General features: G+C 40.7%; 1 protein-coding gene across 11 annotated transcripts in view; it reads right to left on the reverse strand.

Annotated features, from left to right (window-relative positions):
- Positions 1–25,360, reverse strand: part of ATRNL1 (attractin like 1) — a 1,022,331-nt gene that overhangs the window by 853,769 nt on the left and 143,202 nt on the right. For all 11 annotated transcript variants that reach the window (XR_012905693.1, XR_012905692.1, XM_075935407.1 and 8 more), the window contains one exon: positions 15,205–15,388. Coding sequence is in view for 9 of the 11 variants with exons in the window: in XM_075935407.1 (XP_075791522.1) it covers positions 15,205–15,388 (184 nt within the window). In the remaining 2 variants the exon portion in view is untranslated. The remainder of the gene's footprint in view (positions 1–15,204; positions 15,389–25,360) is intronic.

Consider the following 25,360-nt stretch of genomic DNA (forward strand, 5'->3'; position numbering starts at 1 on the left):
AGACTCTAATGTGTAGATCATGGAATATGCATTATTTAAGTCTAGGACGGCATACCAATCTCCCAGGGCTAATGAAGGGATAAGAGTTGCAAGGGAGACATGTGGAACCAAAAATTCTTGATTTATTTATTAGGTACCAAAGGTCCAGATTAAGCCTGAGAGCTCCTTTTACTCTGGGTAATAGCAAGTACTAATTCCGAAAGGGTACTTTTGTGGCTCCCAGATCATGTAGGTGATCTACCTGCCTCAGAACTGACTTGAGAGATGAAAAGCTTCAGAAGGGTACCCAAGTTTGAAAAGGACCTGGGGGTTACAGTGGATGAGAAGCTAGATATGAGTCAACAGTGTGCCCTTGCAGCCAAGAAGGCTAATGGCATATTAGGATGCATTAAGAGGAGCATTGCCAGCAGATCCAGAGATGTCATTATTCCCCTTTATTCGGCTTTGGTGAGGCCACATCTGGAGTATTGTGTCCAGTTCTGGGCCCCCCACTACAAAAAGGATGCGGATGCATTGGAGAGGGTCCAGCGGAGGGCAACCAAAATGATTAGGGGTCTGGAGCATATGACCTACGAGGAGAGGCTGAGGGACTTGGGTCTGTTTAGTCTGCAGAAGCGAAGAGTGAGGGGGGACTTGATAGCAGCCTTCAACTTCCTGAAGGGAGGTTCCAAAGAGGATGGAGAGAGGCTGTTCTCAGTAGTGACAGATGGCAGAACAAGGAGCAATGGTCTCAAGTTGTGGTGGGAGAGGTCCAGATTGGATATTAGGAAAAACTATTTTACTAGGAGGGTAGTGAAGCATTGGAATGGGTTACCTAGGGAGGTAGTGGAGTCTCCATCCCTAGAGGTGTTTAAGTCTCGGCTTGACAAAGCCCTGGCCGGGTTGATTTAGATGGGATTGGTCCTGCCTAGAGCGGGGGGCTGGACTTGACGACCTTCTGAGGTCTCTTCCAGTTCTATGATTCTATGATAAGGGGATGGTTGGATGAAATAACATGATCTTGGTAACTAATTGACCATTCATTATCAGTTGGAAATAGGTCAATGGAGGGATGATAGGAGTTGCTATAGGGAACTTTCTGGGTGTCTGGCTGGTGAGTCTTGCCCACATGCTCAGGGTTTAGCTGATTGCCATATTTGGGGTCAGGAAGGAATTTTCCTCCAGGGTAGATTGGCAGAGGCCCTGGAGGTTTTTCACCTTCCTCTGTAGCATTGGGCACAGATCACAGCTGAAGGACTCTCTGCATGTTGGGGCCTTCAAAGTATTTGAGGGCTTCAATATCTGAGACATAGGTGAGAGGATTATTCTAAGAGGGGTGGGTGAGATTCTGTGGCCTGCACTGTGCAGGGGGTCAGACTAGATGATCATAATGGTCCCTTCTGACCTTAAAGTCTATGAGTCTATGAGTTAGTCTAACAGGAAAAACTCAAAAAATAACACATAGTCTGGTAGCACTTTAAAGACTAGCAAAGCATGTAGATATTATCTTGAGCTTTCGTGGGCACAACCCACTTGTTCAGATGACAGGAATGTTGGAAGTACAAATCCAAGAATAAATAGGGGAAGAAGGACGGAGGAAGAGAGGTAAGGAAAAAAAATTGAAGGGAAGGAAGGAAAAAAGACAGTTAGATAAGCTTCAGAGGGATAGCCGAGTGAGTCTGTAGCAGGAAAAACTTACAAAACAACAACTAGTCTAGTAGCATCTCAAAGACTAAATAGTTAAAAGAGGCTGATAAGAACCATCAGTTAGCACTTGGATAGGAAAATGACCAACACCAAATTCTACACAGACATCAAGAAGCATTAGCACCTTCATTGTTTGGTTGGTTGATGATGTGCGAGCCGTCTGATATCCCAATTCAAACCATTGGTATAAGAATTAAACTTGTGAATGAAGTTAAGCTCCAATGCTCCTTTGTGTATTTGGCTTGTAGAATTGGTCTGAAACAAAACAGCAACTTGGAGATCCATTAATGAGTTTCCAGGAAGATTAAAGTGTTCTCCAACAGATTTTTGTGTGTTGTCTTTTCGGATATCCGATTTGTGTCCATTAATTCTTTCCTGAAGAGACTGTCCAGTTTGGTTGATATACATTGCAGTGGGGCATTGCTGGCATTTGATGGCATCGATCACATTAGTGGATGTGCAGTTAAATGACTCTCTGATTTGGTGGCTGATAGGGTTGGGTCCAGTGATGAAAATGCTTGTGTAGATGTGTGGGTTGAGTTGGCACCGGGGCTGATTGCAGGGGTGGGTTCTTAGATGCTTATGTTGTATTTGTGCTGTGTGGCTACCAGAAAGAATTTGTTTCAGGTTAGGGGGCTGACTATAAGTGAGAATTGGCCTTTTCCCCAAGGCCAATGAGAGCAAGGAGTCCTTTTCCAGGACATGTTGTAGATTTCTGATAATGAGTTGGAGGGGTTTAAGTTGTGGACTATAGGTGATGACAAGTGGTGTCCTGTTGCTTTCTCTTTTGGGCCTGTCTTGGAGGAGTTCATGTCTGGGTACTTTTTTTGGCTCTGTTGATGTGTTTTTTCACTTCTCTGGGTGGGCATTTCAGTTTTAAGAATGCTCTATATAGATCCTTGTAGGTTTTTGCCTCTGTGGGAACAGAGTAAATCCGGTTGTATCTTAGGGCTTGGATGTATACAATAGACTGAGAAATTTGTCTGAGATGGAAGCTAGAGGCATGAAGGTAAGTGTAGCGGTTGGTGGGTTTCTGGTATATGGTGGTGGAAATTTGTCCATCATTTAATTGTACTGTAGTGTCAAGGAAGTGGATTTCTCATGTGGACTGATCCAGGCTGAGGTTGATGGTGGGGTGTGGAAGTTGTTGAAATCCTTGTGAAATTCTTCAAGGGTCTCTTTCCCATGGGTCCATATGATAAATTATGAAGAACACAAACTAGCAAAAAATACTAAATGGAAGTTTACAGAGGAACAACTGACAGCATGTTCTGACTGCTGAGCACAGACAGTGACAATAAGAAGGAATAAAAGGGTAGGTGTGGCACCTCTACGTTTATACCCTCAACTGTAGCTCCAGGGCCTTCTGAGGGAGGGGATAAGACTGCCAATAAAGAATTTCCTCTATATTACCTCCAATCCCACAAACTCTTATCTATGTGATTAGTTAAAGAGATTACAATGAATTACTATACTCCGCATAAATACATAATGAAGCCATTTTGCCATTAAACTTCACGTTAACATTGTTTTGAGCTAACACATTTTCTTTCTAATTACATAACATGGTTGACCTGGGTTCACTCATGTTTCTACTGTTATTTTACTTCATTGTGGTTCCCTTGTGTGACAGTCCGTCTTACCACATTGATGTCAGTTGACTAAAAAATGAGACATTATTAAAAAAGAATAAGAATTATTGTGAGTGAAGAAGCTGGGAGGTGAGTGTTATGAATACAGAATCTTGCTCATCAAAAACTTTTTTTGCAAAAATATCATAAAAGGAGTCAGTAATGACTACTAACTACCAATTTTTCTGTAATGCTAATAAAAGAGAATAAGTCAGCCCATCCATAAGTATAGCTATAACTTTCAAACTGCCTCTACTTTTAGCCTCCGTATTTTTTAAACTAGGTGTGGGTTGAATTTTTTTGTTTATATAGTGAATACGTTTTGCAGATAGAGCATGAAACACACCCAAGTGTGTTCTACCAACCTAAAATTAGCTTCACTTTTATATATTTTTGGCCCAACTTCTTCATATTTAATGGGTAACATTTTTCAATACAACATTCTTGCTTTTATAATTATTTTGAGAGTCCAAAATGTGCTAAATGTCTCAAAGCAACAAGTATATATATTATATATATACATGGAGGAGCATTCCTAGCCAGGGGGACATTCCATCTGAGAGGCAGAAACAAAGCAGGGTAATTGGTGGTTTCCACAATGATGCACGTGAGGTGTTCAACTCTAAGCATCTTGGCCTTTGTCTAGGAAACTCAGCAAACCAGACATCTGTCCAGACCACAAGAACATGCAATCACAGTTGCAACAAGGTTTACAAATAGGGTTATAAACATGCAAAAAAACAGGAAAGATAATAGAGGAACAAGGGTAACAATAATAAGACCACGTGTTTACTCAGCCCAAAGAAGCATGTCTGGATGGTCATATTCCTTTTATTTTCCCCCTATCCCTCCCTTCATTTTTCATATATAAGACAACAACAATTAGTTTTAGGAGGTATCTAATTGAAGTGAGAAGTGGCTAGGAGACAGATTTAGAGAAGGCATGATAAGCACAGGGTAGCATGGAAAAAGGTGCAAAGATGTCAGAGAAAAGATGATGAACAGAGTATTGTGGCTAAAAACACCAATGGACTGGAGCCAGGAATGCAGAAAATGACTGTCTACAGTAGATACTCAGTGTATGTTTACTCTAATATGGTCCATTATCTGTCCAGTATTCTGAAGACTGAGCTACCCTACCTATCTCTGAGCCCTCATGCTGCAAAGTCAGGGTATAAAGACTTGCCCAATACTCTCAAAAACAAGCTATGGAAAAGTAAGTAACCATTTCTTCTTTGAATGCTTCCATATGTCTGTTACATTGGTAAAAGCATGCAAAAGGAAACTGATGTGTGGTCTCAACTGCATCTTGCCCCTGAAGAAAACCATGTACAATGGATCAATGACCAGTGTATTTACCTTATCTCCCAAACCTTATAAGATGAAATCCATTAGAAAAGGCAACCTTCAATGACAAGTTTTAGGGATGTCAACACGTAGACTGCCTGGGTTAAACCACAACTACACAATTAACCAATAAACCTGGGCTATCAGAGGCAGTTGCACAGGGCTGCAGGCAGGAGCCGGTCAACATGGGAAGCCGGGTTTTTAAACAGGGTCCCCTCGCAGACCAGCTCCCACCTGCCACCCCTTGCTGCTGCCTGTGACAGAAATGCATGGATTAAGTGATGCCAGTAAAAGAGATAAAGACAGAAATAGTTACAAGCAAATAAAGTGAAAACATGCATCCTAAAGTCTAAAGTTTAATCTAGGAAGATATGATCTTTGTTTAAGATGGTTTGTCTCACCCACAGTCTCCAGTCCAGCCTTTTTTTAAGTGTCTAGCCAGGCCAGGACTCATCACAGAGGTCAAATTGTTTTGTTTCTTTGTCTCCTAAGGTGAAGGATAAAGCTGGAGTCTCTCTTTGTTCTTTATATTCCCAAAGAGATTGCCTTTGGATTACAAATCAGGAAGTTTGCTAGGGATTCGGTTTCCTATGTCTCTTAGAGGTGCTAAAGCCATATTTATTCTGTTTTTCAAATTTAGGAGCAGGAAAATCCCCACTGGTTTAGTTTGATAGTTTAGTTCATTGTTAATCTGGGTGAAATATGGCCACGGTGCCCAGTGTGCCGGCAATATCCAGAGCCCTACCCCCAACCAGCCAATTCTTTGTTCACAGAAGGCATCTGATATTGATTATTGCCTGTGAACAGCAACACAGAATAGCAGAGATGTTATAGGAAAATTTTTCTACCAATAAAGTCAAGCTTCTTGACATCTTTATTCTTATCCTTAGCTCTAACTTGTCAGCTCTTTTCACTCTTGTAGCCACCACTAATGATATAGGTGTAGGGTATACATAAAACAGCACAACACGAAGAGAGAAAACTTGATATTTTTGTTCCATTTTTGTAGCAATTAATGAAATGGAAGGATGGCTGCATACAGTCCTTATTTATGGGCAAGGCAACCTTCCTTTTCCCTATGGGATGGAGAATGTCAAAGAGTGTATGGGTACTTTCTTCTATTAGTGCTATTTGAATACCTAGGAAAGCTGCCACTCTTTTAAGGAGCTCCTGATGCACCTTAAAGTCATCTAGAACTGTGTTAGTTGCTTCTAGTACAGGGGTGGGCAAATATCGGCTCGTGGGCTGGATCCAGTCTGCTAGGATTAGTTTTTGACTGGCCCACATTGCTATAGTTACCTACATGGCTGCAGGTACCAGCAACTGCAGCTCCACTATACAAAATGCTCCAGCCCCCTGGGGAATAGTTAAATAGATTTGGATGTTGGTGACATCCTACAAGGCATCCAACAGGGCCACTGCAGTGGTAGGTACAATATTGGGCCCCAGGCACATCTGACCCAAGCCTCTCAATCTCTAGCAAAAGTTTTCTTGGAACCACATTCTGAGGGAACAGGAACAAAAAGAAGTTCTAGAATCTCAGAGCCAGGATACCTTAATTATCTCTAAATTTGACAAGGGTTCCGAATATTTCAAGAGTTAGGATGGTATGATTCTGGGAAGGTTCTTCAGAGACTGTAATCTGGACAAATACCCACATAAAGCATAAGAAGATTCTTGGTCACTGGTATCATTTGGTCTGGAGGGACTGGTTCTAACCAAAAGGTGAGTCAGATGAGTTGGCACCAGAGTTGAGGCGGAGAGTACTTCAGTAGAGTGCTCTAGTGCCTATGATCTTGGATGCTGCACCAAACTTGGATGAGAATCCTCAATTTACAACACAGGAGAAGGGTGGTATTTTCTGGCACAGTAAATCTCTGGCCACTGCACAGGCCTCCACCATAATCAGGATAGACATGGGCTGTTAAATTGTAGGAATTAAGAAAGACTGCTCTGTCACAACTGAACCAGATAGCATTTTTCCCTAATGTTTCTCTGGTAAGGGCTAAGAAGAAGGTGATACCAGTGACAGAGAACTCCTGTGACTCACAGGACTGGAGGAATCTCTGAGGAACGTCCCTTCAGTAACCAAAGAGGTTCTGATGCTGGTGTCAGGGAAGCCTCCCTTAGAATGTATTGGAGGCATGATGACACATAATGAAAAAAAATAAAGATTTTTGAGTGTAAAGGGGCAAAAGAGTAAGAGCTATGTAAATAGTTCACAAGAAACACTAATGCTCCAGCCACCAACTGCAGAAGGTAAAAATGAACTGAGAAAAAGGCAGGGAAACTGCCCTTTCTACCATCACTTCACAGCACAAGTTGCTCCACAATTGGCAGGGACATTTCCATTAGGAAAAGCTGTCTGGCATCAGATACCTGGTATAATTGACATATACAAGTACTCAAAAAACAAAATAACTTGTGCTTGCCTTCTGGACACATACACACAAAAAAGGAACAATGCATACAGATAAACTTAAAAAAATAAGCAGTAGCTAATTTCCCAAGATAATCCATGATGTACACAATGTATCACTCACTAAGATTAGCCCTTCACATTGTATTCTTTCCTAACTGCCATCAGTAGTGCCTGTAAAACTTTCAATAGTCCTATACACTTTAACAGAAATATACTGGGCGTATATATGAAATAGGGACTAAATACAAAGATAATTTTACAGAAGTGGAAATAAAAGGCAGTGCTGTATTACATTAACTAGTTAGGATAATTGTTTAGCATTATAATGGCCAAAATTATTATAATTTAACAAAAATAGCTGTAAGTCTTATTAAAAACTTCTCTCATCTGTATTTAAAAAAATCATTAATGCTTTCATTGTACTACTGGATGTTCCCTCAAATAAAGAGAGACTATGATATTATTTTCCTTTCATAAGCCAGTGGAAAATGCTTTAAGCTGTGGATGATTACAGTAAGATAGTATTATGAATTTGCTTGCTTAAAAATAGATAAAAAGAAGAAAAAATTCTTCTGTTAATGTTGCCAAATTGCCTTAAGCTAGTGGCATTTACAATACAGATTCAGCAGTCAAATCAAACTCACACGTTTCTTAACATTTCCAACAAGCTGACCTGAGAGCAAACCTTCTGTCCTTTAAATGAAGCCAGTAATGCCCAGGGCAAATATTAAATTGGAGGAATAAAACATTCTGATATGGAGCTTGATCTTAAAACAGCTCTGAGGTGAAAAATTCAAAGGTCAGTTTATGCATAGAACACATAAATAGCATTAATAAATTACAGTAAAAATGAGGGACAGAGTGACAAAAAAGTATGATGCTTAAAAACAGAATATTAATTTTACTGTGAGTACCTATTAAGCACGTGCTTAAGTGTTGCCCTGAATCAGGGCCACACTGTACACCACACCCATAACAGACAGAGCAGGATTTCACCTAACGTAATTACATAATTATTATATATGTAATTAATTTTAAATACTGTATAACTACCCTATCAATATGAATGTTTTTTAAAACAGAGTTGATATTTTCACCAGTATTGTAACTCCTTCAAACTGATCATTTTGCTGAATTAATTGATCAGGCTATGATTTACAGCCATGAAGGTTAGTAGACATTATTAAGCCATCAACTGGAGACTCAAAATCATACAACTATCAATAGTCTTGATATGGCCAAAGTCTTGATACTTTAAAAATAATACAGAGGTCAGTCCCAGCTGACCTCTCTCATTACAGCTCCACAGACATTTCTTTTCAACAGGAACATCAACCAGTGAGCCTCAAGTGGTAAAAGTAGTTCACTACAGCCATCTCACCCCTTCCCTCTAATTAGACATGAGGACCAGAGTTTACTAGTCCTTTGCAGCAGTCTTACAAAAAGGGGATCCTCAGAAAGAAGAAAAAATTCTCTCTGAGGATGATCACCTTTCACCTGCGTAAAGCTCCACTGAGCAGAAGGATATCGTGATGATCTAAGCTATCATCAATTGTGCTTCAGATGGAGTTACAGATGCAATCAACTGTGCTGTAGCCAACAGGCAGAGATGCAGTCAGTTGTTCTTTGAGAGAAAGATGAGTGTGGAAAAATGGATAAATAAACAACGTAAAAGGAAAGAAAGAGGGGGAGAAACTCCACACCACCACCACCCTCCCTACACTTTTACTCCAGAAAAGTGAAAAAGGAAGATATTGAGTGTGATTGAGTGCACGGGTGTCATCATCCTGAACCAACCATTATTAAAGGCCTTAACTAGGCATGGCAGGATTCTCTTAAAATCAATGTATGTCGATAAATGTCCCTGTCACCTGACATTCTGAAACTAAATGAAACAACATATTGCTCAGCAACAGCTGGCCTGAGTGCCTTGCTCCCATCCATCTTGCACCTTCAGGGATCTGGTATCACCAGCTCTGCAGCAACACAAAGAGTGCATCTACACTACAGAGCTCAACTCAAAATAAGCCACGCAAACCGAGCTACGTCAATTGCATAGCTTATTTCGAAATATCTTATTTTGAAATTGGGAGCGTCTACACAGCACTTATTTCAAAATAGAGCACTCTTCCTCCGACATCCCTTACTCCTCGTACAATGAGGGTTACAGGAGTTCAAGTCCTCCAGCTTGATAGTATTTTGAAATTATGTCAAAATAACTGCTTGCTGTGTAGATGCGGACTAAGTTATGTCGAAATAACACTGATTTCAAAATAATGTTGCTGTGTAGATGTACCCAAAGAGTCCTCTGCAGTCTCTCTCACTCACTTTTGTAACAGCAAGATTGCAGAGGGTTCCCTGCACTACTATAGAGCCAGTGATATCCCTTATGCTTGCAGGAATGGGGTAAGGAAGTATGTGGTCCTGGCAGAGCAGAGAAAATGGATAAGCTCAAAACCATTAAATCGTTTTTGTGGTGGGAATGGGAACGTTTTCTCAGCTATCACAGCCCCACTCGCTTACTCACCAGCCAGGACCATGGGAGTTGTCCATGGGCAGGAAGTATTTATCAGCACAGGGAGCTCATCTTTCTCCTTGCAGTCCTGGATGGAGGTCTCTGTTCCACTGGGCCACAACTGCAACCTCCCCTGTATTTTCTGCCCTGATGTCTCAACCCTTCAGCCATGCTGGGAACCCCCTGCAGCTCTGCTGTCAGAGTTGAGATCCTCCTGCAACCCCACTGTCTGTACTGATCTAAATCTAACTATCCCACATAATTTCCAACAACTGTAAAAATAAAAAGTTAAAAATTGAAAATAAAAACCTTTAAATGAAATGTTTATGAATTGTTGAATGTAGAAAAAAATATAAAATTCAGCAAAGCCCAGCCTTCATCAACACCGAGGCCTCTGCATGCTGAGCACTATATATATATATATATATACAGGTGTTTAGCACAGACATAGTCCCTGCCCCTAAGTGCTTACAATCTTATTAGATAAGAGTTGTAGATCTCTGGGCATCCCTCCAAGAAGGCAACAAGAAGTAGGAGAAGCCTGCTGAGGAATGAGAGTTTAGTAGGATATCCTTAAGTTCCAAAAAGACGTTCCATAACATTAAAGCTTCTGGATGTTTTTAAAATGATCAGACCTTTTAAAACATAAAACTAATATACTAAACATTCTAAAATTAATTACACAGTATGCTTTCTCTAATAAATCGTCAGTTTAGGTGGAAAACTGTCCCTGTATATTTTTTCTGAAAATTCCAACATTGAAAACTATGAAATCATTACAACAAAATACACAAACCTGAAAATCCTGGACAAACCATCATCTCAAGCATTGGCACACTTACAATAGGATTATCTGGCTAAACTAACTCTCTCCTCAGACCCTACGCTGCTAGCACACCTAGCTATCTTTGAGACACCACCGACTTCCTGAGGAAACTACAGAACATCGGTAATCTGCCTGAAAACACCATCCTAGCCATCACAGATGTAGAAACTCCAAAATTTCACACAACGATGGATTGTAGGCTGTCCCATACACCATTCCTGATGACTCCACTGCATACTTGGTTACAGAACTCTGCGACTTTGTCCTCACCCACAACTATTTCCAATTTGGAGACAATTTATATCTTCAAGTCAGTGGCACAGCCATGGGCAGCCACATGGTCCCACAATACGCCAACATCTTATGGCTGACCTTGAACAATGTTTCCTCAGCTCCCGCCCCGTAGCACCCTTATTCTACTTACGATACATTGATGACATCAATGGACCCACAGGAAAGAGACCCTTGAAGAATTTCACAGGGATTTCAACAACTTCCACCCACCATCAACCTCAGCCTGGATCAGTTCATATGAGAGCCACTTCCTTGACACTACAACTCAGCTGCTCTCTGAGTTATGAATGAGTTACAGACCAAATACTTGGCCGTAACTCGATTTGTTCGTAACTCGGACCCCATTGAGTTACAGCGGCTGCGCTGTTCGTAAGCGCGGGTTGAGTTTGTAACTCAGGGACCGCCTTTACAACTGCTCCATGGGAGCTTTGGTCATAAGTGCAAATGGTCGTAACTGGACCGTTCGCAACTCGGAGAGTGGCTGTACAATTACATGACGGACACATTTCTCCCACCATATACCAGAAACCTACTGACCGTTACACTTACCTACATGCCTCTAGCTTCCAACCAAGACACATTTCTTAACCTATTGTTTACAGCCACACCCTAACATAAACCAGATTTGCTCCAATCCCACAGACAGAGACAAACACCTACAGGATCTATATAGAGCATTCTTAAAATTGAAACACCCATCCCGCGAAGTGAAAAAACTGTTCAACAGAAGGTACCCAGACATCAGCTACTTCAAGACAAGCCCAGAAAAGAAGAAAACAGGACACTTGTCACGACCTAGAGACCACAACTTAAACCCCTCCAACACATTATTAATAATCTACTACCTATCTTAGAAAATGACCTCTCACTCTCACAGGCCTTGGAGGACAGGCCAATCCTTGTCTACAGACAACCCACTAACCTCAAACAAATTCTTTCCAGTAACCACGCAGAACATTTCCATCATACTCATCCAGGAACCCACCCCTACGCCAACTCTGTCTATACATCTATACAAGCGATATCATCATAGGACCTAAGCACATAAACCACTACATCAGAGGTTCATTTAATACACATCCACTAATGTGGTTTATGCCAACAAATGCAAGGAATGCCCCTCTGCCATGGATATTCACCAAACTGAACAGTCGCTACAAGAAATAATTAATGAACACAAATCAGATATCCAAAAAGGCAACACAAAGAAACCTGTTGGGGAACATTTTAACTTGCCCAGGCATTCATTAATTGATATCAAAGTCACCGTATTCAGGCCAATTTCACAGGCCAAATCCACAGGGAAGCCTTAGAACTTAAGTTCATTTATAAGTTTGATTCCTATAACAGAGTTATAAATACAGATATTGGCTGGATGGCCCGCTACATTCCAAATTTTAAAAAAAAAGCAATGGGTACTTATAGAATCATAGAATACTAGGACTAAAAGGGACCTTGAGAGGTCATCGAGTCCAGTCCCCTGCCCTCATGTCGGGACCAAATACTGTCTAGACCATCCCTGATAAACATTTATCTAATCTACTCTTAAATATCTCCAGAGATGGGGATTCCACAACCCCCCTGGGCAATTTATTCCAGTGTTTGACCATCCTGACAGTTAGGAACTTTTTCCTAATGTCCAACCTAAACCTCCTTTGCTGCAGTTTAAGCCCATTGCTTCTTGTTCTATCCTCAGAGGTCAAGATGAACAAGTTTTCTCCCTCCTCCTTATGACACCCTTTTAGATATCTGAAAACTGCTATCATGTCCCCCCTCAATCTTCTCTTTTCTAAACTAAACATACCCAATTCCTTCAGCCTTCCCTCATAAGTCATGTTCTCTAGACCTTTAATCATTCTTGTTGCTCTTCTCTGGACCCTCTCCAATTTTTCCACATCTTTCTTGAAATGCGGTGCCCAGAACTGGACACAATACTCCAATTGAGGCCTAACCAGCGCAGAGTTGAGCGGAAGAATGACTTCTCGTGTCTTGCTCACAACACACCTGTTAATATATCCCAGAATCATGTTTGCTTTCTTTGCAACAGCATCACACTGCTGACTCATATTTAACTTATGGTCCACTATAACCCCTAGATTCCTTTCTGCCGTACTCCTTCCCAGACGGTCGCTTCCCATTCTGTATGTGTGAAACTGATTGTTCCTTCCTAAGTGGAGCCTTTTGCATTTGTCTTTATTAAACTTCATCCTATTTATCTCAGATCATTTCTCCAATTTGTCCAGGTCATTTTGAATTATGACCCTATCCTCCAAAGCCCTTGCAACACCTCCCAGCTTGCTATCATCTGTAAAACTTGATAATTGTACTTTCTATACCAATAGCTAAATTGTTGATGAAGATATTGAACAGAGCCGGTCCCAAAACAGGCCCCTCCGAAACACCACTTGTTATGCCTTTCCAGCAGGATTGTAAACCATTAATAACTACTCTCTGACTACGGTTATCCAGCCAGTTATGCACCCACCTTATAGTAGCCCCATCTAAGTTGTATTTACCTAGTTTATTGATAAGAATATCATGCGAGACCGTATCAAACACCTTACTAAAGTCTAGGTATACCACATCCACCGCTTCTCCCTTATCCACAAGACTCATTAGCCTATTAAAGAAAGCTATCAGATTGATTTGACACGATTTGTTCTTTATAAATCCATGCTGGCCGTTCCCTATCATCTTGCCACTTTCCAAGTGTTCACAGATGATTTCCTTAATTACTTGCTCCATTGTCTTCCCTGGCACAGAAGTTAAACTAACTGGTCTGTAGTTTCCTGGGTTGTTCATATTTCCCTTTTTATAGATGGGCACTATATTTGCCCTTTTCCAGTCCTGTGGAATCTCTCCTGTCTCCCATGATTTTCCAAAGATGATAGCTAGAGGCTCAGATATGTCCTCTATCAGCTCCTTGAGTATTCTAGGATGCACTTCATCAGGCCCTGGTGACTTGCAGGCATCTAACTTTTCTAGGCGATTTTTAACTTGTTCTTTTTTTAATTTTACCTTCTAAAATTACCCCCTTTCCACTAGCATTCACTATATTAGGCATTCCTACAGACTTCTCGGTAAAGACCGAAACAAAGAAGTCATTGAGCATCTCTGCCATTTCCAAGTTTCCTGTTACTGTTTCTCCCTCTTCACTGACCAGTTAGTGGGAGAACAGTTAGTACCTTCTCTATCAGCTTCATGCAGCATGGACACTCTAATTTACCATTACTTTCCCCTTTTCTTCTTTTTTGTTTTCCTTTCTCCATCCTCTATTTATTTAAAAACAGGATTTTTAAGAAGTCCATTAATTTGAAGAAGTGGGTTGTGCCCACAAAAGTTCATTATACCATCTACATGTTTTGTTAGCCTCTAAGATGCTGCAAGACTATTTGTTGTTGTTTATGTTATTCCAACTAAATAATAAACATGAATAAAGAAAATACTGTAAATGTCTCATTATACAGTAAAACTCCGGTGGTCCGGCATCCAGTGGTCCGGTACGCCTGATAGTCTGGCACCAACTGCAACCCGGAAGTGCTCCGGCAGCTGCTTCAAGTTGTTAGAGTAATTGATTAACTGCGGCTGGATCCACAGCCGACACGCAATTAATGTAACTTTCCTCTCTACTGCTGGGAGGGGGGGGGACAGGGGAAGGTAGGGGTTGGTGGGAGAGGGAGAGGGAGAGGAAGAGGGGGCGAGGTTGTGCCAAAGCAGCCGCATTCAGGACGTTCTGGTCAGTTACAGTCACTCTGGCTGGATCCACAGCCGACACGCAGTTAATGTAATTTTCCTCTCTACTACCGGGGGGAGGGGGGGGAGCAGGGGAAGGTAGGGGTCGGTGGGAAAGGGGGAGGGGGAGGGGGAGGGGGAGGAGGAGGGGGCGAGGGTGTGCCAAAGCAGCCGCATTCAGGACGTTCTGGTCAGTTACAGTCACTCCTGCTGGATCCACATTAACTGCGTGTCGGCTGTGGATCCAGCCGGAGTGACTGTAACTGACCAGAACGTCCTGAATGCGGCTTCTTTGGCACATCCTTGCCCCCTCCTCCTCCCCCTCCCCCTCCCCCACCGACCCCTACCTTCCCCTGCCCCCCCCCCGGCAGTAGAGAGGAAAATTACATTAACTGCGTGTCGGCTGTGGATCCAGCTGGAGTGAGTGTAACTGACGAGAACGTCCTGAATGCAGCTGCCTGCCTGTCACCGCCTCTCCTCTTCCACCGCTCGCAGGCTCTGCCTCCCTGCAGCAGGAGGGAGGGTTTGGCACACCCTAGCCCCCTCCCCCGCTTGCCCTCCGACGAGACCCGCCCCTGCCAGAGTACCTCCTGATAGTCCAGCATTTCTGATAATCCGGCACCACCTGGGTCTCAAGGGTGCCGGATTATCGGAAGTCTACGGTAGTATGTTTAACTCAATTTCATGTTATTTTATGTAACCATCTTATGTTATTTTGATCTTAGTTTACCATACTCTCAATTCTACTTACCACGTCCTTGTATTAACTTCATATCTGTAAAGGTCATCCACCAGTCCATATTTATTTCCAGGTAATGCTTTGTATCCACCATGAACATAAATTGATTTTGTCATTTCATCATAGACGCTAGTATGGCCATATCCTCCTTGTACAATTGCTCCTTTTGTTTCTGGCACAAGCCATGAATTTGACCCTGAAAGAAATATATACGAGACATAAAATACTCCAATCTTGCAAGGAACTAATTCTGGAAGAAGTGCTTACTTCGCACGAGAAAGTCCCATTGAGATCAATTGTGAAATCAGGGATTAACAATTTACATCTTTAAGCAATTAAGTGTTTGATACATTATGCATATTTTTCAAGTTTTTAAATGGCCTTGGCTCATGTTAAAAACACCCTTATGTCATTATAAAACATTTAAACTCTATAATACAAGCAAGAAAGGATATTTAGACAGATATTTAATTTTTATAATGTCATAATCTGAAGATTAGGCTCATTCTTTCCCAACTGAAATAAATAACTTACACAAAGTAAAAGTAATTTTCATTGCCCTTCATCAGTTTACAATACACGCAAATGCACACAGTAATAAATCTGGCACCATATAATGTTTTGTTTGTTTTGTTACTACAGTTTGTAAATAGTAGCTGCACCTAAGATTAACTGTTGTTCAGACACAAGTTTAGGTGGAGAGTTTACAGCAATAAACAGTAACCAACCATTTACTGATCACTACTGGATCACAACTCAAAATAAGCATTTATCTAAGATTTAATTCCTCTACATTCATATGAGCAGAATTACCAAGGTCAATTGGCCATACTTCTGTATGATAATTACAAACAATTCTACATATTCTTCTACTTTTACTCAACATTTTACACAATCTTATTGTCATTACTTACTTCACCCAATGAAAATCTTAAATGTTATCTTTTGGTTAAATATGCTTTATAACAATCAGATAAAACTACAATTTATATTTAAAGAAATTCCATGCATCTGTATATCACATTTCTGACTAATGTGAACCGAACAGAATTAGACACTATATTTATAAGCAATTCATACAATTATTAAAACTGAAAGAAGTGGACAACAACAAAAAAATCCCCCAATTTGTTTATTCTGCGGATTTGGCTCTGTTCTGTGTAAAACCATTTCCAGTGCTTTGTTGATGGCCAATTGAGCTTCCTGTCTCATATACTAACTTGATGACCACATTCATTTCACCCTTCAAGGGAAGGTCACAAGTATGTTTTTTCCCTGGCTCTTCAAGTCTACGTTTATCAGTATCAACAGGAAAACTGAAACTAAAGAGATAGCATGCAGGCATGTGCACAAAATGGAAAAAGAACAAAAGACTGAATATGCTTACTGCTGTTGCTCTACATATTATTTTTTAATAAGACCTTATAAATATCGGCAGGGCAACAAAGGAATACACATAATTCTATGTACTTTATTTAAGCTATCAATTCTGTCAGGTACGTTAGTATGTACTTTAAGATTGTGAGTAAATCCATCCATACTCAGTAAATAATTTAAGCACATAATTTAACTTCAAGAATAAATTATCCTGCTGAAATCAATAGAACTTCTGCACATGCTTAAACTGAAGTACATACTTTTGCACTTAGATGAATTGATGTCCAAGCAGTGTTCTATCAAAAGATTTTTTTTAAAAATTAGTCAACTTTGAATATTCAAACTGACAGGATTTTTAAAAAACAAGAAGGTAATATTTATTCCAACATTCTAACAATGTTTATTATACTTGCATATTCAGGTCAATGTGGTTTAAACTGTAAAGTAATATATGATAGTAATATAATAAACTCAAATAAAATCTGGCAATAACTAGATGGTGAAAACAACTGTGGAAACATGAATATATGTCGTATCAGTTTCATTTTCAGAATAATTATAATAACCATTATTTCAGATTAAGTACATTTTACCAAAATTGTCCTTTGGCTCTTTCCCAATTTGGAAGAACTCCTTGATAGATATTTATAAGGACTTATTGATAGTGTGTCTGTTACCTTGTTTTAGAAAACTGACAGTTTAAAAACCTTTTCCTTAGAAAAATATAGCCTCACACCTACAACCTGGCAAATGTTATTTTTCACTGATCATTTCAGATTACCAGCCACCACTAAATTATTATACATATTATAAATATAAATTTATACACACACATGCATACAAAGATTTGAACAACATAGTTTGTGAAACTGTGCTGTGATAAAAATTATCACCAAATACCTATTCATCAAAAAATATTTTTATATGACAGTAATAAAATACAACCAAAGTCAGGTGGATTAGTTTAATATTCATATTGTTGTACTGAATTTAATCACATTACTGCATGTTTCAACTCATTTTTTTAAAAAAATGCAAAAACTGTTTGCTTGATTACTGTTCTAGAACGTAGATCATAAAATATTACTTGGTATTTTTGTTACAGGACCACAATGCAGAATGGACAGAATATATTTATAGGTCAACAGACACAATAACTTTTTATGAAGCACGCTAGATATAAATGGACAATTAGGCTTCAGAAGCTAATTAAGAGAGACTATTAAGCTAACGCCAATCCATCTGAATTTGCACCCACCCTTTGCTTATTAGTTATTTAATTGACAATGTTTCTGAACAGTTCAGCTGCTGAAACTCTCAAAATTAAGTCCATTAATAGCAAATATAAAAACACAACGTAAAAGCAAAGTCATGTTCAAATCCACTTTCCATGTCATATTAACCCCCAAAAAAGTCTCACTCATAATCCTTCACATTTACAGTTCAAATTCTTTTTATCCCTAATTCATGATGAATTGTCCTGATTGAGGTGGTTTGAGGACAAGCTTTCAATCCCCAGAAAATACTTCATGCAGCCAGCATAATATATAGTCTCTATCAGTTAAACTCCTACAACTTTTCATGGCAGAGGTGTTCTTAACTGAAAGTTGGGGTGTTTTATAACCAGACTGCTCCAGGCAGATGAGGTTCATAAGCCAGGGTAGGCACTCCATCTAGGAAAAGGGACTCAGATTTTAAACCAAGAACATCAGGTCTAGCCAGTCAGTTTGTAACAACTGTGCTAATCACAAATGCTTCAATGTGTCTTTGACTTCAGGGAGTATTTCAGTTCAAGGGCTAGGGCAACCTCCAGAAGAAACTCATGACCATTTCAACTGATGACTATGGGAAAAGGCTACATAACTCTTGGGCAAACCCAAGAATTACATTTGGATCCCCTACATGTGAGAACAATGACTGTGAAATCAAAAGAAGTAGTTGAGACTTGGAAGAGAAGAAGAATGTGCATTGTATGTAAGAGGCAAAATGGAAGGGATTGAAATTTACAAATATCAGGGAGGGTTACAAAATAAGTATCATAATTCAATAGTGAGGAGGAATGAAGTAAGAACAATCATAGCAGAAATATTAAAGAATAGGATAGCAGATAGACATTGAAAGGAACAGTGACTAGCTAGAACAGCACTGAGCAGACAGCATACATTTAATGTTATATGAAGTTATATGCTGTAGACTGGTTGTATGACTGAGTAAGAGGCAGTATTACAGACAGTGCTGGACAAGTGATACAAGAAATACCACAAGCTAAGTACTTAATTATTGAAGCAGATCTAAATGGACATTTAGAAGAACACAGTGAGGGATACGATGACTGTCATAGAGAATGAGGTTTAAAACCAGAGATAAAGGGAGTGTATTAGCCAGATCCTTTTGACTCGATTGTTACCAATATAAACTTTGTAAATGAGGAGTGGTGCCAACTGGATCAATTATGACAGGATCAATTATAATTGATAATTATGTCCTGTCAAAAGGAACAGATCTAAAAAACCTAAGAGACTGTAAAGTGATCCAAAGAGAGCAGACTGCAAACACAGATTGCTTGTAATAGATTTCTGGTTGAAAAGGCTGGGGATGGCAAAAGACAAGCTGTGGAACAAAGAATAAAATGGTGGAAGGTTGCCCGTAAGAAAATCAGTCAGATTTAAGGATGAAGAACTACAGCACCTGGACAATAACCAACCAACTATGATGATACCAAAATATCCAAACATATTACAGAAAATGCACAAAAGGCCTGTGGACAAATCACAGGAAGTGAATTTCATGGCAAAAAGATAGGGTAGTCCAGCAATGTTGCAAGAAGCAAGCAGTAAAGAAAATACAAAAACACAGTTTTGGAAGGTAGGAGTCAGGCATTTAAAGTTGTATATGAAGGACTACTAAAAAAAGGAGCGAGAAAAAAAAATGTAGAAGCATAGGTGTGCCCACAAAAGCTCACACTACCATCTACATGTTTTGTTAGTCTTTAAGGTGCTACTAGACTATTTGTTGTTTTTTAAGTTTTTCCATAAAAAGAGTAGATATTCTGAAAATCCTTCTTCGCCCATCCCTCTTCACTTGCCTGTCACATAATAGGCCCCAGAAAATGCTATTTAAGCATTTTTGTAGATAATGGATCAGATGCAGACAGAGTCATGCAAGGCTCTCCCCAAAAGTGGTGGCTGGCTTGCAGCGCCCAACTTGGGTACTCTGGGGGTGGGGAGGTGGGATGAAGGAATGTGCTCAGGGTCCAGTGGGTAGCAGCCACTGGCTAGGACTGGGCAACTGGTCCGAGACAGGGCTTTCCAACATCTGCTCAACACACCAGTTCCTGTCCAGCAACTCAGGCCCCTCGGTCAGCACTGGCCCCACTCTCAGCATGCCAGCTTCTGGGAAGCAGGGTCTGCCCCTGACTGCTGGGACTGAAGTGGGCATGTCCCAGTGCTACACCCCTCTGCCCTCAGAGAAGCATTTCATACAAAGTCTTTCCCACCCCAGACCCACCATCGCAGGCCAACTGGTACCAAAGGAAGGGTCTTGGCCCTCCATAAGACCCTTGGAGACCAGACTCATGGTGTTTTCTGGTGTTGGATCATTTATCTAAGCATCCGGTCTCTTTTCAGAAGTATTCCCAGAGTTTTCCAAAGGTTTATTCTTCTTGGGGGAAGCATATCCCAAGGTACATGGGCTGCTGGGTCCATCTGGGGACAGATGTACAGAATAGAGATGTTAAATTTTGATTAATCAGCTAATCAAGTAGTTGATGGAATTTCCATTGACTACTCAATTAGTCAATAAGGGAGGCTTGCTATTCTGCTGTGCCTCTTCCTTTGAAATGTAGAAGAGCCACTCACGGCTCTTCTACATTTCAAAGGAAGAGGCGCAGTGGGGAACCCACGTGAGTGGGACCAAAGCAGTCCCCACTTGCACAGAGTCCTGATTGCTGCGCCTCTACCTTTGAAAAGTATAGGGGCCATGGATGGCTCTTGCACATTTCAAAAGAAGAGGTGCAATAGTCAGGACCCAGCACAAGCAGGGACCACTTCGTTCCCCGCTCATGCCGTTTCCCCTGCTGTGCCTCTGCCTCTCATGCCCCACCCCATGACAATGCTGGAGGAAACCGGCTTTTAAGCTGGCTCCACCCTGAACTGGCTCCTGTTCCCTCCCTCTTGGTGCCTCTGATATATACACAGAAGATGGGGGGGGGGGGTAGGACAGCAACTAGTCGAGTAGTGACTCATGTACGCACTAAGCCTAGGCTTATTTGGTAGTCAACTAATCACTTACATTTCCTAGTACAGAAGGGTGAGGGTCCCCAGCCTGACTCAAAGTAAGGAATGGTCTGAGCTTTATATCCCTATTCTTCCTAGCAGTGGATTTAAGAGCTACAAAAAGGGAGCATTTTGTGAAGACAGGAGAGTCTCTTACTCAACAGTGACAGAAATGTAGCCGTGTTAGTCTGGGGTAGTTGAAGCAAAATGCAGGACTATGTAGCACTTTAAAGACTAACAAGATGGTTTATTAGATGATGAGCTTTCGTGGGCCAGACCCACTTCCTCAGATCAAATAGTGGAAGAAAGTAGTCACAACCATATATACCAAAGGATACAATTAAAAAAAATGAACAAATATGAAAAGGACAAATCACATTGCAGAACAGGAGGGGGATGCAGGGGGGGAGGAAGGAAGGTAAGTGTCTGTGAATTGATGATATTAGAGGTAGGGAGAGTGGGATGTTTGTGAGTTAATGGTATTAGAGGTGATAATTGGGGAAACTATCTTGGTAATGGGTGAGATGGTTCAAATGTTTCTTGAGTCCTTTTTGGAAAGTGTCGAATTTTAACATGAATGACAGTTCAGAGGATTCCCTTTCAAGTGCAGATGTAAAAGGTCTTTGTAGCAGAATGCAGGTGGTTAAGTCATTGAGAGAGTGTCCTTTCTGGTTAAAATGGCAAGAAACTGTTTTCTCTTTGTGATCTTGTCTGATATCTGTTTTGTGGGCATTAATCCACAATATCTGTTTTGTGGGCACAAAAACAGTCCCTAATTAATTATGCAAATGAAGTGCGGCTATATGCTAATCTGTGCTTCATTTGCATAGGCTTTTGCGCAAGAGAGGTGCAGTGTAGACGTAGCGAAGGAGACAACAAACTAGCAGGGGGGAAATAGAGAGGAAAGCAGATCTTTCACCTAAAATAATTAACTATGAGAACAACAAAACTAAACTAAACTGACTTCACAGAAGGAAAGAGAAAGGGTCAAGTACATCAAGGAAGCGACACTAGTGTATTATGTGGGGCTGAGGCAGTAGAGAAGGAACCGAGGACTGATGCCCACATCTTTCCTAAAGTATGGTGTCCAGAACTGGATACAGTACCAAGTAGACAAGGACAATTACTTCCGTCCTCTGTGTTCTATACATTACTCCCATTAATACACCTCAAAAACATACTAGCCTATTTTGCAACTGTATCACATTGACGACTCATATTCAATTTGTAAGTCCTAGGTCCTAGTGCTACCTCTTTGTAAGTCCTAGGTAGCAGTGCTACCTCTTAGCCAGTTTTTCTCCATTTTGTAGTTGTACAATAGATTTGTCTTTCGTAAGTGAAGTACTTGGAATTTGCCTTTATTGAATTTCATCTTGCCAGCTTCAGACTAATTTTCTAATTTGTCAAGCTCATTTTGAATTCTAAACCTATTATTCAAAGTGCTAGCAAACCCTTCCAGTTTGATGTCATATGAAAATATTTTAAGTATACTCTTTACTCCAGTGATCACCAACCAGTATATTGGGATCTACTGGTAGATCTTTGAACCTTTGATAGGTGATCCTGACAGGTTTGGCTGGGAGGCTATTAAATGCTTGTACTTCATCTGCCCCTCTCAGCTGTGCCGTGCTGCTCCTGCCATCTGCCATGGAGGGGGCACCTCATCCCTGGGAGCCTCCTGCTTGCTGTGCAGGGCCCAGGAAGAAAAACAGGGGGTGCTGATGTCAGGGTGCCCCTCTCTACACCCTGAACCACATCTCCCCACAGCAGACAGGGTTAGGGATTGAGAGAGTTTGCTGGCGGCTTTTGGGAGTGCTGCAGGGCCAGGATAGGGGTGAGCCTGCCTTAGCCACACTGCACCACCAGGCAAAAGTCACCTGTGGTAAGTAGTGCCCAGCTGGAGCCCGCATTCCGAACCCCGGCCCTAGTCCTGAAGCCCTCTTATACCCAAACCCCTACTCCCAGCCTGATTAAAGTAAGTGGGAATGGAGAAGGAAGGATGGAGTGAGAAAGGATGAGGCCTTGGAGAAGGGGCAGGAAGGAGGCAAGCAAGGGTGTTTGGGTTTGAAGTAAATCCTGGATTGCATTTAAATTCAAAAAGCAATCTCACACTTAAAAAGGTTTGAGACTACTGCTTTACTCCATTATCCATTAAATTCACCCCTTCCAGATTGACAGTGAGCCATTGATAGCTATTCTTTCAGAATGGTCTTTCAACCAATTGTGACAAATCATGCTAACTTTTATCTATCACCCTAATATCCTCAAGGTGCTCACCACTATCCCTGCACTGTTTAATAATTTGTTCCAGTACTTCTTCGGGTGTGCTATACCAGTCAGTCTAACTTCAATTCCCTGGGTCATTACTTTTTTTAAACACAGATAATATGTTTGCCCTTCTCTGGTCTGTTGGCGTCTCATCTTCCTCCAGAAGTTCCCAAAGTTAACTGCTAATGATTACAACATTGTTTCAGCTAGTTCTTGAGGTACCCGTCAATTTGAGTACTACTAATGTACTTAACTTTTAAGACTGCAGACTTGAAGTACTTCTAATTTTTCTAAATATTCTTACATCTGGTTTCTCCCACAGTTGTTAATATTAACTAGGGATGTGCAGGTTTAATCGGTTAATTGATAAGCCTCACCTTTAACCACTGAGACTTACTGGTTAAAGTTAATCGTGGGGGCTGGAGTAGCTCCCCACATGCTGGAGGCAGGCAATTGCTCCAGCCCCATGGAAGGGAAGGAGGGAGGAAGAGAGCTGTACCAGCCCAATGGTGGGCGGGGGTAGGCCGCTCCAGCTGGGCTGGAACACACCTCCCTTTCTCCCCTTTAGTCCGTTAACTGGTTAAACAATATGTTTAACCAGTTAACCAATTAAATGGCATTTTACACCTTCAATATTAACTGTGTTGAGTATCTAGTCAGAATTAACCTTTTCAGCGAAGACTCAAGGAAAATAGTTTTTAAATGCCTCAGCATCCTTGTGTCATCAATTATTATCTTTCCTTCTAAACCAGAGGACCTATACTACTTTCCCTTGTCATTCTCTTGTTCCTAAGGTATTTAAAGACCTCTCCCTTTTGTTTTTCAGTCCTTTGCTAGGTATAACTCATTTTGTGCCTTAGCCTGATTTTTCTCTGTACATGCTTGTTAGTGTTTTTTTTTGTTTTTTGTTTTGTTTTGGTTTTTTTGCACTTTTTCTTAGCAATTTGCCCATGTTTACACTTTTTGTAGGATTCCTTTTTGATTTTCAAGTCATTAAGAAGTTCCTACTAGAGCCGTAATGGCTTTTTACTATCCTTCCCATCTTTTCTTAGAAACGGGATGATTTGCAGATGTCTCTTTAGTATCGTCAGCTGTCCTGAACTCCTTCAACGCATAGATTTTCCCTCCCAAGAGGGCCTTACCTACCAGTTCCCTTGAGTTTGCTAAACTTGGCTTTTTTGAAGAATCACTTCATTCTTTAAAAAAAAAAAAAAAAAAAAGCAATCTCTTATCAACCAGACAAATCTGTCCTTTTTAAATGATTCCAAAATACTTAAGAAATTTCTTTAGATAGAAAGAGCTTTTTAAAACATCTGCTAAAGCAAAACAACAACATTATATTCACCTTGAGACTCACATTGAGATTCTAAGAAATTTATGAGGTATCACTAACCTAAGGCAAAATAAATTTCCCCGTGGACTAGCCCAGAAAAGCTTTATGGTGCAAGTTAGTAAAACCATCCACACAAGACTCCCCTTCTGAGATTTATAGGCTCCCAAAAAGCTATAACTCTAAGAACAGCAAGGAAGGGCAAAAGGAAGCTCCTTCGCTCCTGCAGTGAGCCCAAAGGCAATCACATCACCTCGAGAGCAAAGATATTCCCACACACTCACACCATGAAAATTTGAGTACACAACATGTCAAGATTCTTAAACACACAATTTATTCTATTTGAAAAGAAAATATTTTTTTCTCAGATATAACTAATTGTAGTTTATCCTAAGCATGGGTGTGTGCAGGAATTGATATTTGATTGTTTATGGAAAGGCACATTCTTTGCCACCACCATATCCCCAGAGGAGCTTGCTCTCCTCGCTGTGGCCCTGGGGCTAGAGAAGTTTTGTTTCCCAGTCGATTGCTGGGAGGAGATGCCCCTACTTGACCCTACATTATGTATGCCCCTGACTGGAAGGAGGGCACTCAAGCAGGAGGAATAGTGTATTTTTCAAAGAAAGTGCAAAAGTACATACTAACTTCATATTAACCTGATTTATGATAAACAGCTGCACAATACAGAAAGAAGCCAAGGGAGTCCCCAAATAATATCAGTTAAAAAGCACATGCTAAAGTCAGTTAACTAGACTTCCACATGATTCCTGATCCAAAGCCTAGAGAAGTCAGGGCCTTTGTACTTAAAGAGATATGCATACCAGAATCCCATATCTGATTACTACAATTTACAGAAAGATGAAGAGAGATAGAAATTGGGTAACTAATCCCTGGTCTATACTAGCAACTTATTTCAAAA

Source organism: Pelodiscus sinensis, chromosome 8 (assembly GCF_049634645.1).
Source record: "Pelodiscus sinensis isolate JC-2024 chromosome 8, ASM4963464v1, whole genome shotgun sequence".
Classification (NCBI taxonomy): Eukaryota; Metazoa; Chordata; order Testudines; family Trionychidae; genus Pelodiscus; species Pelodiscus sinensis.